General features: G+C 39.2%; 1 protein-coding gene across 1 annotated transcript in view; it reads right to left on the bottom strand.

Moving 5' to 3' along the window:
• The window catches only part of ankrd13b (ankyrin repeat domain 13B), a 234,888-nt gene that overhangs the window by 7,211 nt on the left and 211,099 nt on the right, over positions 1-16,578 (bottom strand). Inside the window, exons 13-14 of the mRNA XM_069911666.1 lie at positions 13,920-14,080; positions 8,804-8,880 (exon numbers count right to left, since the gene is read on the bottom strand). Of these exons, the coding sequence (XP_069767767.1) occupies positions 8,804-8,880; positions 13,920-14,080 (238 nt within the window). The remainder of the gene's footprint in view (positions 1-8,803; positions 8,881-13,919; positions 14,081-16,578) is intronic.

The raw sequence follows: 16,578 nt of genomic DNA, 5'->3' as shown, positions 1-16,578 counted from the left end.
CCTCGTTCTCAGTTTGGTATAATTGTCTATAAAATTCCTTAAAGTTTTCATTAATCTCTGTTTATTCTTTTTCCTTGATGCCAATACAGTTATTTTAGCTTGTTCTGTTTTGAGTTTCCAGACCAATATTTTATGTGTTTTTTCTCCCAGTTCATAATAGTTTTGCTTTGTTTTTAGTATGTTCTTCTCCACCTTATACATTTGTAATGTTTCATATTTTATCTTTTTGTCCACCAATTCTCTCTTTTTCGTTATATCATCCCTTTTTACTAGCTCCTTTTCTGTTCTTACCATCTCCCTTTACAACTGCTCTATTTCCCGATTGTAATCCTTTTTCATCTTAGTTAGATGAAGGCTTTCATTGCGTCCCATAATATAAATTTGTCTTTCACTGAATCTGTGTTTATTTCAAAATATGTTTTAATTTGGCATTCAATAAACTCTCTAAATTCTTGCCTTTTAAGTAGCATGGAGTTTAACCTCCATCTATATGTTCTTAGTGGGATGTCCTCCAGTTCTATTGCAAATAACAGGGGTGAATGATCTGATAGTAGTCTAGCTTTATACTCAGTTTTCCTAACTCTTCCTTGAATATGGGCCGACAACAAAAACTTATCAGTCCTTGAGTATGTTTTATGCCTACTTGAATAATATGAATATTCCTTCTCTCTTGAGTGTTGCCTCCTCCATATATCCATAAGTTTCATTTCCTGCATTAATTTAACCCTAAATTTGGCTACTTTATTCTTTTTGTTTGTCTTTTGTCCAGTTTTATCCAACATTGGATCGAAATTAAGGTTAAAATCCCCTCCTATCAATATATTTCCTTGTGTGTCTGCAATCTTCAAAAAAGTATCCTGCATAAACTTTTGATCCTCCTTGTTAGGTGCATATATATTGAGCAAATTCCAAAATTCTGAGTATATCTGTCACTTTATCATTACATACCTCCCTGCTGGATCTATTATTTCCTCCTCTATTTTGATTGGTACATTTTTGTTAACTAGTATGGCTACGCCTCTAGCTTTTGAATTATATGATGCTGCCGCTACGTGTCCTACCCAGTCTCTCTTTAATTTGTTATGTTCCACTTCAGTTAGATATGTTTCCTGCACAAATGCTACATCTATTTTTTCTTTCTTCAGTAAATTTAGTAGCCTCTTCCTTTTAATTTGGTTATGCATTCCATTAATGTTTATAGTCATATAGTTCAATGTGGGCATCTTATATCTTGCTTACACCTCTTTTCCACTTCCTCACCACCTCCATCCCCTTTTTTCCCATTTTCATCTCTTATTTTTCCCTTATTAATCTCAATGTATGACAACACATTTAAAACATAAAATACTCCAACAATTCCCACACCCAATAATACCTTAATCCCAAATGCTCCCCCCACCCTGAGTTGCCCCTTATCCCTTGCTGGACAACCATAACTCCCCTTTTCATTTGGATTGCGATTTTGCTCGCAAGCGTCCACTGATTTTGCAGTGACAGTTATTCCCTCTCTCCCCTGCCCCCCCCCAGAAAAGACACATATAACAAAGCTCTCTCTTTTTCCCCCCTCACTTCCTTCCTTCCCTTCTCTTTTCCCTCTTTAGTTCTTTATACATACATTGTTTTTACATCTTTATATATACTTTATCGCCATTCTTCATTCTTGTTACATCTCTTCCTCTCTTCTTCTGTCCTGCAAATGTTCTGCGAATTCTTGTGCTTCCTCCGGATCAGAGAACAGTCTGTTTTGCTCCCCAGGTATAAATATTTTAAGCACAGCTGGATGTCTTAACATGAATTTATAATGTTTTTTTTCCATAAAATCATTTATGTCTGGGTAAAAAAATAGTTTTTGACCCTTGTATTCCAATGGCTTCTTATCTTCTCTAACTTTATTCCTTACCCGCTCCAGTATATTTTCTCTTGTCGTATATCTCAAAAATTTTACTAAGATGGATCTTGGTTTTTGATGTGCCTGTGGTTTCAGAGCTAATGCTCTGTGTGCCCTTTCTATTTCTATTTCTTGCTGCGTTTCTGTTGTTCCCAGGACCTTCGGGATCCATCCTTTTATAAATTCCTTCATGTCTGTGCCTTCTTCACCCTCCTTCAGCCCCACTATTTTTATGTTGTTTCGCCTACTATAATTTTCCAACATATCAATTTTCTGAGATAACAACTCTTGTGTCTCTCTAATTTTTTTGTCACTTTCTTCCAATTTTTCTCTTGTCATTTACTTCCATTTCTACAGCCGTTTCCCACACTTCCACATTCTCTACTCTTTTCCCGATTTCTGTCATGACCAGTTCTAAACTTTGCTATCTACTGCTCTGTTCATTTTCCTTTTAATTGCACTAAATTCTAATAACAACCATTCTTTCAATGCTCTCATTTGTTCTTCAAAAAAGACTTTATCTATATTCTGTCCATCAGTTTTACCTTCTATTTCTCTGTGAAGATCTTGGTCTTCTTCTTCCTCTTCTTCTGTGTCTGTACCTGTGTTTGTGTCTTCTCTTCTTTGTGTCTGTGTCTCCTGTTTTTCCTGATGAGCTGCTTCTATCTCTTTGTCGGGGCTCCTCTTGCTGAGCCTCTTGCTGTTGGTCCTCCCCTCCTGGGCTGCCCATCAGTCTGGCCTCCTGCCTTTGATCCTCTTGCCAGTTACCCCGCCATCTTTCTCCCTCATCTGATTCCTTGCTCCCTCCCCTGCCGCCATCCTCATCCTCCAGCTGAGCACCCAGTTGCGCACTTTTGTTTGGCTCCGAGAGCCATTTTTGAAGACCACCGGTCGGGAGGTCGCGACTCCACAGGGCAGGCACCAACCTCGGGGATCAAGTGCTCCTCGCCACCACAGCTCCCTGTTCCTTCATGCAGGTAAGGCCTTCTTCTTTCTTCTCCGGTGACTTTTCTTCTTTTTTTTCGTTGTTTTTACTTGGGTGCCATCTTCTTTCTCTTCTCTGTAACTTTATCTTCTATTTTTTATATTTTATTTTTGTTGAGCTTTGTCTTTTCGTAACTTTTTTTCTTTATTTCTGAGAGGGCTGGTTTTACCCGACCAGCCACTACTCCATCACGTGACTCCTCCCTCCTTTATTTTTAAAACTTAAGAGTAAGCCTGCATTTATCACATCAGACTTTCCCCTTTCACCCTAAAGCCATGTCCTGTTGGATTTATCTCTCCCAATCTTAGTGGAAAGAGCCTACTCGCATTTACTCTGTCTAATCCCCTCATAATTTTGGAAACCTCTATCAAATCTCCCCTCATTCTTCAACGCTCCAAGGAATAAAGACCTAATCTCTTGACTCTTTTTCAATCTTTTTTATTGTTTATATGAAATACAATACAATGAAGAAAAGGGAACAAAACTGAAAATACGGTATCACATATGTATATAAAACTTCAAACAGTATAAACTCGATCCCCCCTCCACTGCAATGGGGGAAAATGAAAAATAAAAATCAAAACTATTTTATATTTTAAAAAAACCACCAAACCTACTAAAACACAACTAACAAAAAACTGCTGAGCAGCTTCTCCTGAGGGTTTTGTAGTTTTTGGTTCCTACCATAAATAAAAAAAAAAGGTAAAACTATATCTTATCTGGAAGAGTAATACATCTAATCACATTAGAAACATTTACATCACATAAAAATAAGACATAAAAGGTCGCCATGGATCTTCAAATTTCACCAATGAATCAAATACATGATAACTAATTTCTTTCTAAACTTGGACATGAAAACCACGGTTGGATGTCTAGAGTCTTTCCAGTTGAATAAGATGGCTCTTCTAGCCAACAATGTAGAGAAGGCTACAACCTGTTGAACAGGTACAGAAAAACTCTCTATGTCTAGGTCAATAACCCTGAAAAAAACAGTTATTGGATTGGGTCATCGCTCCATCTGGAGTATAGTTGAAAAGATATTAAAGATTTCTTTCCAATAGTTTTCTAAGGATGAACACCACCAAAACATAGGTGTGTCAATGTAGCAATTTCAGATTGGTATCTATCACAAATAGGTTTAATATTAGAAAAGATACTAGCCAATTTATCTTTGGACATGTGAACTCAATGCACCACTTTGAATTGGATTATTGAATGTCAGGCACATATAGAAGAGATATTTACCAGTTTAAAAATCTTGTCTCATAGATACTCAGATAAGGGTCTTGCAAGTTCTAGTTCTAAGCCTTTTTAATCTTATCATGAAATACTGCACATAATTTTAATAATCTATTTTTTATATATATATAATTCCATTTAACCCTCTGTTTAATCTTTTCCTATAACTCCACTCCAATAATGGCAACATCCTAGTAAATTTTCTCTGCATTCTTTCAATCTTACTGATATCTTTCCTGTAGTTAGGTCCCCAGAACTGCACACAATACTCCATATTTGACCTCACCAATGTCTTATACCACCTCACCATAACATCCCAAATCCTGTACTCAATACTTTGAATTATGAAGGCCAAGATGCCAAAAGCTTTCTTCACAACCATGTCTACCTCTGACGCCACTTTCATGGAATTATGTACCTGAATTCCAGATCCCTTTGTTCCTCCGCACTCCTCAGTGCCCTACCATTTATAGTCCTGCCTTGGTTTGTCCCTATCCATGTACAGTTTGAATCCATTATAACACTGCTCTTAGCTAATCATTTATTTGGGGAAAGCCTAATCAGCAACATGATCATTCTGATAAAATTATACTTTTAAAAGACCATTATACTTTTAATCATCCAGAAAATATATATTTTTTGAGATACAGTACAGTAACAGGCCATCCGGTGCATGAGCCCCTGCTGCCCTGATACACACAATTAACCTACAATCCCAGTATGTTTTGAAAAGTGGGAGGAAACCACGCAGACACGGAAGAACATAAAACTCTTCACAGACAGCGCTGTAATAGTGTTGCGTTAATCGAGAGGTGAGTTGTGGTGACAAGAATATTTAGAATCACCAACTGTTGTTTTATTTTATATGTAACTCAAAACCATTAGGGAAAGCTTGAAATCTATGTGTTCTGACAGATTTCACTTTTGCTGTATCTCACAAACTAACTTGTTGAAGTTCATCTCCTATTTGAAAGTCATTGCAAGTACTTTAATATAGTCAAATACTCAGTGATAGAATTTTTTAAAAGCTCTATTTTTAAAGATTCAATGTTATTACAAAAGGATAGTTGGTGCTCTTAAGGGAGACCTTGGACAGCCAGGAGTAGGAAAGTACATGCAATGGCTATTATGCAAGCTGGCTCTTGGTGTAATATATTATTACTCTTCCAAATAGCTAGTTGGTGCGAGATATTTTATCACATAATTTCCAGCCATTCAGAGCTTTTTATTTTGACTTCAATATTAACGCTCATTTTTTTTTTCAAATAACTCACACATCAACTTCTTAATCTCTATGTGAGGCATGGAAATCCAATGGATGATGTTAGAATTTATGGAAACCTGCTGGGAATTCCTTCAAAGTGGATTATTAAAGAAAGGAATTTGAATTGGTGATAACGAGGTTAAAAATTCATTATTTTACCAATATTCGTGGACTTTACTGCTTAAATAATTTGGATTTGTGATAATTGGCAGCAAATTATTCTTCTCAGATGTCGCTATTGACTATAATAAATTCTTCAGATTAAAACTTGACATTTAGTCATGAACAATAGACTGGCATCGTGGGTACATGAATTCAGGAAAATAAGCTCTGCACGTTGAATCAGTTAACCCTTTTTGGATTGCAGGTGATTTACTGTAACAAAACTATCTCAATAATTGTCCTTTTCCAACAGAGAGTATCATCTATTTTAGAAATATTTCATGCAGCAATTATTCTAGAAGTTGACAGTATAAATATGATTTTAGTGGAGACAGGTGTCAGACGATGTAGGTTTCTCAGAATCTTTGAAGTAAAAAGGAAAAATATAATTTTGTTCTTCAGTTTGGAACTAGTTAACTTTGAAGGGTCAAAGGGGAAAGGAAAGAAATTGATGAACTTCATTAGAGCGAGGACCTCTGCATATGTGAAACAACAAACAATTGGCAGAGTTGGACCAAAACTACTGGTCAAGATACAGTTACTGTTTATTTGGATAAACCCAGCAATATAAGGCATTGGATGTTTCATATTTGATTCAGTCTGAACCTTAACCTTAACCCTAACCCTAATGTAAAGAAACAATGCTGGAGAATCTCAGCAGGTCAGATTATATAGCAAAGATAAAGATAGTTAACGGAAACTGTTAGCTAAGAGATTATTTTCAATATGCATAATTATTAATTACTACTATTTTGGGGAACTAACCTTATTGTGCGCCCATTAATTTCCTTTGTGTGCTGGTTGCAAAACGTGTGTGCATGCTTGGAGGGAACAGTGCTCCCATCAAGAGTTCTGCCTTGTCCATAGCTCAGAATGAAACTTGCTTTGAGGGGAAATTCAAATAGTGATTGATGATCACAGCTGTCAAGCTTACCAAATACAAACCCACACAAATTAAAAGCTCTCGTCAGAGACCTTGGCAATGTTCAGAGCACGTCAATTAATAGAACCCTTAGCCTCTCACTCTAAATCGACGTTTTGAATGTTTTCTATTGTATTCAAAGCAAATGAAAAATTCATCCAGTGTAGGTGATGGAAGGGTAGATTTGCCACACCTTGGTCATCTGAGCTCTCTATCTCCCACGGGCACCTTTCACATTTTTCAAATGCTTTTGTATTTATAACTATTACAGCTTTATATGTGCTTGCGCCAAATGACTAGTGACATTTATTTCATGAAGGCTTAGAATTAATATCCACTAAAGGCTTTGCCATGTGTCAGCCAGTGGGCAAATCCTCAGATGGACCTTTATCTCTTTAGTTTTTGACGCCTTGATGAGAACCAAAGCATCAAAGATCAGTGTGAATTAGAAGGGATCAATTTGAATTTAATTGTCGCACATCTGGTAAAACCCACCAAAAATCCCTTGTAACTGCTGGTCTATTTGCTTTTGTGTGAATATTGTTAGGAAGGCGATAATGAAGTTAATTTGGAAAGTTTCCCTTTGTGATAGCTTTCTCAGAATTGTCTCAGGGCAGCAAACTGGAAGATCTCAGCCCAAATCCCTCCAGTCTCTGGTACACTGGATTCCAGTCGTACAGAGAACCGTTGATTTTTGTTTGTTTGCACAGCTCTGGTCTTCCAGTAAATTAATTTGTCAGACAACTCTCCATTATCTTTTCTACATATATCAGGGCTCAGTAAAGGCTTTGTTAATGCCATGGAAGTCATTAAATGCATGGAATTATGAACTAAATTTGAGTAGAACAAAAGTAAATGCTATGCAGGAGGTATGATATAATCTCCTTTTAGCTGTGGGCTATTTAAGCGCAAAGATTGCTCAACTGCAATGTGGGGCCTCCTGCAGTCTTTGTATCCTTGCGTGAGTTAACTGTGGCATTACATGAAGGAAGAAAGATCTTTGCTTTGCCCCCCGCCCCGCGGTATTAATCAACACTCTTGCCACTACATCCCTCCTGCAAAAGGCAATGAGTGTGTTGCAGTGTGCTCATGTTAAAACTGTGAGCATGTTCTCTGCAACATGGCCTGAATGACTTTTTATGAGATTGTAATTGAGAGGAATCAGGTATATGCATTTTAATCTGTGTTTTATGTATCTTCTGGTGGATTCCTGTATTGTATGCGAGTAGAAGCAATTTGCTTTACAACATGTAGGTTTGAACTGACAACGTTTCGTCAGTTTAAAATATTAGCAACAACCTAGAAGTGTGCGAACTGCATGCTATTCAAAGAAGAGTGCAGAAACATAGTTCCTTATCGTGTCTTTCCACAATCATTTGAATTCAACCAATTTCTGTGATTGAGTTTACTTACAAAAGTTTACCAAAAAAAAGTTTACACGCCCAACCAAACTCCCTCCCGTAAAATAGGTAAAAGATTATTTTGATTTTTTTTTAAAGCAAAATCACTTCTTAGTTCCTCATTTTATTTTTCTTCATCTCATTACACCTGAAAGATGTGACCCACGCAGTGTAACAGAGATTCAGACATTTCTCACACATTATTGAATGTTCTGGCCAAATATGGAAAAGCATTCAGAACTTAATTCATGATGTAAGTGGAAAAACAAGAAACATCATTGCACATCAGTTTTTTTTTCAATATTAATGTTGAGTTTTCAACTAATACAACAACAAAACTTTGGTTCACAGTTCACAATGAAATCTTTCCAATCCCCCTGACTATGCTGACAACTAACCTGGTTCTTTGATTGTTTTGGTGAATACTTTCCATGTGACTAAATTAAGAAATTATGCTTTGAGACATTCAAATTTGGATATTTGATACATTGATTTAATCTCCTGACAGGTTACTTCATCTATTGGATATATTATACCAGAAACAGATCGACAACAGGAAGGAGTGAGCTGCCTGCAATCCATGCCTTAGGCCTTGAGATACAACAAGGCTGGCACCAAGAGGGTGCATCTGCAGGCATTGCCCCCCAAATGAGTTATTGTGCCCCCCCCACCCACAGCACTGGCATCACATGGTTTTGTCTCCACGTAATATAAGCAGCGCATTTGTCTGTTACGTCGGAGGGAGGGGGAAGGGTGACGACGGCACACAGAGGAGGTTTATGGCAGGTATGGCACCCACCACCCTCCCCTGCAGAGTGAGTTTTCGAACGCCAGTTTGTGCCCGCCCCGCGGTTACCCTAATGCCCCAGTTAGACTTGTTCTGACACCAACTCTGAGTTACGATATCCCAGAATTAATTAATCTTTCTGAATCCTGTTACCTTTCTCCATTCCTTTCCTCACAGGTCACCGGGCGTGTTCCTGGCTTGCTATTGGTCAATGCCTCCCAGATAGTCACCTGGAGCAAAAGTATAAACAAAAATTGTGATTTTTGGCATTCACAACTTCATTATTTTAGATTCAATGTAGTCTGTGAAAACAAAGCAATTATCATCTGATCTTAAGAAGGTTACATTGGTCCTTTTTAAATTTAAATATTTTAAATATAGACATACAGCACGGTAACAGGCCCTTCCGGCTCACAAACTCATGCCACCCCAAATACCCCAATTAACCTATAATCGCCATTTTTTTTGAAAGGTGGGTAGAAATCGGAGCATGGAGAGGAAACCCAGGCGGACACAGGGAACACGTACAAACTCCTTACAGACAAACCCGGGTCGTGGGCGCTGTAATAGTGTTGCACTGACTGCTACATTAACTGTGCTGCCATTTTCTGCTATCCTAACCTTTGCTCTACACTATCCATTTCATGTTTTCTCTACTCACACAAGGTAAATGCACAAACAATTTAACTCATGCATTAGGTTAAGTGGGGTCAGAAGTTCTTTGGAGATGAATAGGTAAGGTGAAGTTAAAAACCTTGGCAATTATCTTAAAGATATCATTAAAGTGTAATGAAACATGAAACTCCACAGATGCTGTGATTGTAGTAAAAATGCTGGAGGAACTCAATTGGTCCTGCGGTAAAGATGTATAAATAATGTTTTGGGCCTGAATCCTTCTTCAAGGTGTGAGCAAAAAGCAGACAGATACTTAAATAAAAAGTCTGGAGCAGGAGAGAAGAAAAGGCAGGGGGAAGAGCATTGGTCCACAGGCAAAAGGCCATAATTGGACATGGATAGGATGGACGTGACTCTGTGAATGCAGAGGTGGAGGAAAGGAGACAGGGAAAAGGAAAGAGGGAGAGGCAGAGCTAGAGAAAAGGAGCCTTAGGATAGGGGAGAAGGAGGGGGTGAATGGAAACCGGAGAAGTTGATGTAAATGCCATCCGGTTGGAGGGTGCACAGTTGGAAGATGAGGTGCTTTTCCTCCAATTTGCGAGTAGTCTCAGTCTGGCAGTGCATGAGACCATGGACCAGAGTGTGTGTTTCTCTACACTAGACTCAGCTGGGATGAATAAGCCAGGATATAACAAGTATTCTTTGTTATCAATATTGTAATTAAGAAAACGGAAGAATATGGACAAATGAAATACAACATAATTAAAGCAAAATGCTCAATATTCTGAATTATACAATAAATCTTACCTACAATTATTATTGCAATGTTGTGAAATCTAAGAAGAGATTTGCCTTAGGATTTCTCATGCTGTCCCAGGTCATGAACCAGCCCACCTCTGGTGGAAAATATTATCATGAAAAGGTGCTGTTTACTGACTGCAAAAACATTCTACTCCCAACTCAGTGGGATGACGATGGAAAGTGCAGTGTCTGTGGGCCACTGCAGACATAGATAGAGGTAGATCTGTAACCAGAGCTCTCTTTGCTGATCGCAACTGTAAAGTAAAGCTTATTTAATCATGTATATTCTGGACATTCTGGATTATCAGATTTTCTGAAGTATTGGATGTTATTCAATATTAATACTCTAAACATTTTTAATTCACCTTTTTAGATATTTTAGTATAATGATAAATGTTCAAGTCAACCCAGTATATTTAAAGGGAGAACAGGAAATAGGGATCCAGTAAGTTGCAAAGGAACTTGGAAAAGAGAACTAGTTAAGTGAAGGGAGAGCAGAAAGTGGAGCTCCAATGACTTTGAAGGAAGCAGAGGAACCGGGGTTGAGTTGTAAGGGATACATCACCTGGTGAGACAGATATTGAACCTTCAGGATTTCTGTGTAGTCTGACAGCGTCTGAGAGTTTCACTCCAGTACACTCCATTTTTAAAGGAACTCCATGCATTAAACACTCTGATAAGAATTTATACAAAGGCTAAGCTGAGGATCCGCAGAATTAACCACATTAAGTTACTCTGCAAGACTTTTATGCAGTCAGATTAATTATCACACATATAATGTGCAACTAGAACCATCCGCATCCTTGGTTGGTCACATTCACCAGCTAGGAGCTCAGTATTATGAGTGATGGGCACCAGTTAACCCTGATCTGCCCCTTGAAAAGAGCAAGTAATGAAGTGGGCAGGTCTCAGCGAGGATGCCCTTCCTGAACGATTTCACATGACATTACATACAACCCTGAGATTCTTTTTCCTGCAGGTGAGGCAGAATTAATTCTTATGGGTAGTGCAAAAAAAAAACATATAGAGGTTAACAAATAAAGAAATGTAAACAAACTGTGCAATACAGAGAGGAAAATAAATCAATAAAGTGCAAAAGTAACAGCCCTGATTGAGTTTATCGTTGAGGAGTCGATTGGTTTTTGGGTAGCAGCTGTTCCTGAACTTGGTGGTGTGAGTCTTGTGGTGGGCTATATCTCTTTCTTGATGGTGTGGTGTGGATCCTGATGATTGCTGCTGCTTCCCGATGGCAATGTTCCCTGTAGATGTTCTCAATAGTGGGGAGCGTTTTGCCTCTAATGTCCTGGGCTGTGTCCATTACCTTTTATGCTCAGGGGTATTGGTGACCCCATATCAGACCATGATGCAGCCGGTCAGCACACTTTGCACCACACCATTGTAGAAGTTTGCCAGGGTACAAATAGGCGCTCTTTGTAGAGAGGCTCGCCTTGAAGAATCGCTGTCTGAATAGTGCGTCTAGATAGGGTCATGACAGTCTACTCAAATCCAATGAAAGAGATTGACTTGTGATGGACCCTAACCTCAGGGAAGTTGTGCAAAAGGAAGAGGAAACAGACATGAGGGGATAAATGACCCACTCCCATCCCTATATATGTGAAATAGTCATGAGCTGTCATCAATACTTGTGTATTTTGCAAAATAGTATTCAAGAGAAATAAATTGACTGGAGCTTATTAAGGCCCAATCAATGCTTCTAAGTGAAATCAAATTACAATTACAATGAAAGGATATTGAAACATTAGAGAAAATGTAAGAATGATTTACGAGTGTTTCCACCAGAGCAGAGAGATTATAATAATCAGGAATGTTTGAACAAACTGAGATCTGAACGATTTTGAATAAGTTGACAGGAAGAAGATTTTGCATTCCACACTGAATCCAAAACTATGGCCATTATTATACAAGTCAGTCTCTTGACATGAAATTCTGGAAGGAACTTACTTATCCATTGAGGACATGGAATTTGCTTGCATTTGAACTATTTTAGACAATTACATAAATAGGTAAGAACACGGGGAGAAAGGAGCAGAAGGTGTTCTGATTGGCGGTCATTGGTTCCGACTGTGCTACCTTTTAAAGGTTAAAAGAATACAACCAAATTCATCTTTATAAAATGCCCCCACTTCATTTATTATTAGTTTGCCTGAGACTACTTGTGTGTTCCAAATAAATTTTTTTAAAAACATATTGGACAATTACAGTCTTTTGAGATTCTAAGGTAACACCATAATGAAGACCACTGATTTCCAAGCTTGTGTTTCAGAGTTTGAGAGGGGACTAAACACCACATATATAAAATTGACACTTCAGACCAAATGAGAGTTTAAAAACAGTATAAATGGCTTAGTGCCTCATAACAAAATATAACTCATGCAATGAAGTAAAAGATTTCTTTCCTCAGCAGTACAATGGAGAACATCTGACAGCTGCAGAATTGTGAGAGCAATTTATTCAGTTGTTTCTAACAGCCGTTTCTTTGCAAGTGATTCCAATTTCTGATCTTCAGCAAGAAAGTTCAATTTCCTAGCCCTGAGCATGCAGTCCCAAAATGTTGCTTAACATGTCATTCTAAACCCTGGCTCATGCCGATTCGTTCCTACCACCAGTACTTGCTCAGTAATTACAAACTATCCTTTACTGAGTGAAGTTCCTATCCCTGTCTATGCAGTTCCAATCCCCAGCTATGTACTGCTAAACCCCAGATCACAACTAAATCCATTGCCAGACCATAAGACATAGGAGCAGAAATAGGCTATTCAGCCCATCGAGTCTGCCCTGTCATTCGATCATGAGCTGATCCATTTTCCCACTCAGCTCCACTGCCCAACTTTCTCCCCATAACCTTTGATGCTCTGGCTAATCAAGAACCTATCAATCTCTGTCTTAAATACATCCAATGACCTGGTCTCTACAACCACCTGTGGCAACAAATTTCACAGATATGCCACTCTCTTGCTAAAAGATTGAAGTTGTGCCCTCTTGTCCTGGTCTTTCCCATCAGACGAAACAACCTTTCTACATCTACTCTGTCCATGCCTTTCATCATTCAAAATGTTTCAATGAGATCCCCCCATTCTCTGAAAGTCCAAGAGCTGTCAAATATGATAATGCTTTCATTCCCAGAATTATCCTTGTGAACAACCTCTGAACGCTCTTTAACATCAGCACAACTTTTCTGAAATGAGGAGTCCAAAACTGCTCACAATGCTCCAAGTGAGGTCCTACCAGTGCCTGACGTGAAAGTCAGCATTGCATTTATCTCTTCACCATCGTCTCAACAATAAAATTTACTTTCAGGCTATCTTGCATCTAGGCATTTTTGTTTTTCTCCCAAATTAAAAAAAATAGCCTGCCTGTTTATTTTTTTCTACCAAAGTGCATGACTGCATTATATTTTATTTGCCATTTCTCTGCACATTGCGCCAATCTAATTCCTTCTGCACCCTCCGTGTTTCCTCAACACTACCTGCTCCTCCACAAACCTTTGTATCATCTGCAAACCAGCCACAAACCATTCATTCCACAATCTAAATCATTAATATACAACATAAAAAGAAACGGCCCAACACCGACTCCTGTGGTTTACCACTAGCAATTGGCAGCCAATCAGAATATGATCTTTGTATTCTAACTCCCTGCTTCCTGCCAATCAGCTAATGACCAGACGTTACCATGTAGTTCTAATTTCCTGTTTTTGATATTTTAGGTACAAACCCCAGCCCTTATTATGTCCCTTAATTTGCAATGTAGACCCCATCCATCAGTTCTGGCATCTAGTTATGACCACCAGACCCAGGCAAGCATTTCCACTAGAATGAAGACCTTTCCCTACCTGATCATATTCGGTGCCTGCTTCGAGCAAACTCTGCTGAATGGCGAACTGCAGGAGGTCATCATCCTCCTCTCTCAGGGAATCCCGATTGCTGCCAACAACAGTGTAGCCTCTGGGCACCTCAAAGAGTGCAGGGTCCATGTCACAGCCACGGCATGAAGCTGGCAAAAGAAGCTTAAACTTAATTGACATTTTGTCTTTGTTAAAACAGATTTCAGCATGTTCTTTATGACCTCAGATGGATGCGAGAGCCATCTGCACAATGAGGGGGCACAGAAGGAATGGGGTGGGGGAGTTGAGACCAGTGGAATGGTTCAGTTGGCTGACAATATAAATCTGATGGGCAACTGGCCTCTTCTGTGACAGAAAAGAACTGACCAAGATAGTTAGGCGAGAACCTACTGAATGGAACTCAAAGTCATACCTGACGAAGGGCCCAGGCCCGAAATGTTGGTTACCCTTTTCCTCCTGTGGCTGCTGCATGACCTGCTGAGTTTCTCCAGCACGTTTGTGTATTGCAAATAACACATCTATTCTTCAGTTGCCTTTATTTTTACGGAGCTTCAGTGTTGCTATGTTTCTGCTATCCACTTTAAGAACACTCTCCTTTGGCTCATCGAGTGCATTCTGAACATCAGAGACCCATTTGTACCTACCCTGTTTTAATCCCATAATTTTATTCTCTCCACATCCCCTGAACTCCCCCGCTCCCCGCCCCCATCCCCACAGATTCTACCTGCCCACTATGGCAGCTTACAGTATTCAAGCAGGTTTTAATGTGAGAAATGAAACCAGAGCATTCCAGAGGAATCCCACATGGTCATGGAGAATGAGCAAACTCCAGATAGGCTGCAGAAAGGGACTGCTGAGAATTAGAATAAATGCACTTCACATTTATGGCCAATATCCCTAGATTTTTTAGCAGTTGTCGATGGATGAGGACCTCATCAACAGATGGGGAGAAAAATTGAAAAGGAATTGGGTTATATAATGGAGGTGGAGAACAGTTGATATGGACATGAAGATTCAAGATTGTCTCTCATTCCTCAAGCAGTTGGAAGTTGTCCTCTGGGCCAAAAGTAACACCAAGGCTCTGATCAGATAGTTTCTGCTACCAAGCTGCGAGGGAGGGAGTTGGCAGTAAGGAATCAAGAGTTCATGGTGAAAATAAAAGATCTCGAAATAAGACCAGCATTATTGCTGATGTTATAATAATCTAATCCGGGCACTGATCACCATAGTTCTTGGTCTATACACCTCTTAAGTCATACTGTGATGAACTTTTATTGTGGACTACAGGCAAAGTAAGTGGGGGTTTGGCGGAGAAGGTGCCACCATTCGGAAACCAAGTCAACACTGATGGGCCCCAGCACAACTGCACATTTATGGGATTCTAGAGAAAAATTCAGCCTTCCAAGCACCTAGACGAAGAGCCAGTCTGCCACTGTTGCAAAGCCAGAATTTTAAAGGACCCTTTTGAAGGTTATTTTTCAATCAGCATGAGCCCATCTTCCTAATCATTCTCCTCAGCTCCCCCCTGTTTTTTAAAATGTGTTTTTTGTTGCCAACTTCCTTGCTTTCTCTCTCAATTAAGCTGCTTATTCATCTGTTTAAAAAGGCACTTTCTGCTTCCATAGATTTCTAATACACTCCCAATAAAATGCTCCTCACATTGCGAGCTGCAGGCAATATCTCAAAAATAATGAGATGGAAAGTGTAGTAGCCTGGTGCTCTCTCTCTCAATGTCAGTGAAACAAAGAAGGATTCAGGAGGGGGAGGGTTGACTCCCTCTCTGATCCATATGATGGGTCCTGAAGTGGAGACAGTGTGGGAGTTGAATTTTACAGTGACCAAACACGTTGACATGGCAGTCAAGAAGGCCCAGGAAGTTTGTTGCTTCCCTCAACTCCCTTAACAATCTCCACAGGTGCACTGTTGAAAGCATCCAACCTGAACGCATCCCAGTGTGGTATGAGAGCTGCTCAGCTCAAGATCGGAAAAAAAACCTGCAAAAGGTGGTGAGTGCAGCTCAGAACATTATGCAAACCCACCCACTCTCTCTTCCATCAACACGTCCAACTGCCTACGAAAACTAGCCAACATAATGAAGAACCCATCCCACCCCAGACACTCTCTCTACACCTTCCCATCACAGTGAGTAGATTGAAGGAAGTGAAATTGGGCACTAACACGGATAAAGATGATTTCTTCCCCACATGCTACCTTGTCCTCATATGAATTGATCTTTTCACTGTGACACTATACATGTAATGGTGCTCTTGGTCTTTTACTTTGTACAGCTGTATGCATTTTAGTGTTGACTTGCAAGCCTGCTCATGTGAAAACTGTTCTCATTGTGCGAAGTATAACCAGAGAATAAATTTAAACCTGACTCAAATTTGAACTTGATTCCATTAAGTGTCCATAAATCTATTAATCTCTGTTTTGAATGAACACGTTACTGTTCCACCTTCTAAATTGAAACAAAATTGTCCTCATATCTGTCATTAATGATTTCTTTATTCTGAAACTGTGTTCAAGGTTCTATATCCCTCACTTAAGGGAAACATTCATTTTGCATTGAATCTTTCAAGCCATTCAGAACATTTCATGGCAATATTCTTCTTATTTGTCTAAACTCGGGAGACTACAATCTGCT

Source organism: Narcine bancroftii, chromosome 14 (assembly GCF_036971445.1).
Source record: "Narcine bancroftii isolate sNarBan1 chromosome 14, sNarBan1.hap1, whole genome shotgun sequence".
NCBI classification, from domain to species: Eukaryota; Metazoa; Chordata; class Chondrichthyes; order Torpediniformes; family Narcinidae; genus Narcine; species Narcine bancroftii.
The sequence above is the reverse complement of the archived record's forward strand: the minus strand, read 5'-3'. Positions and strand labels throughout refer to the sequence as shown.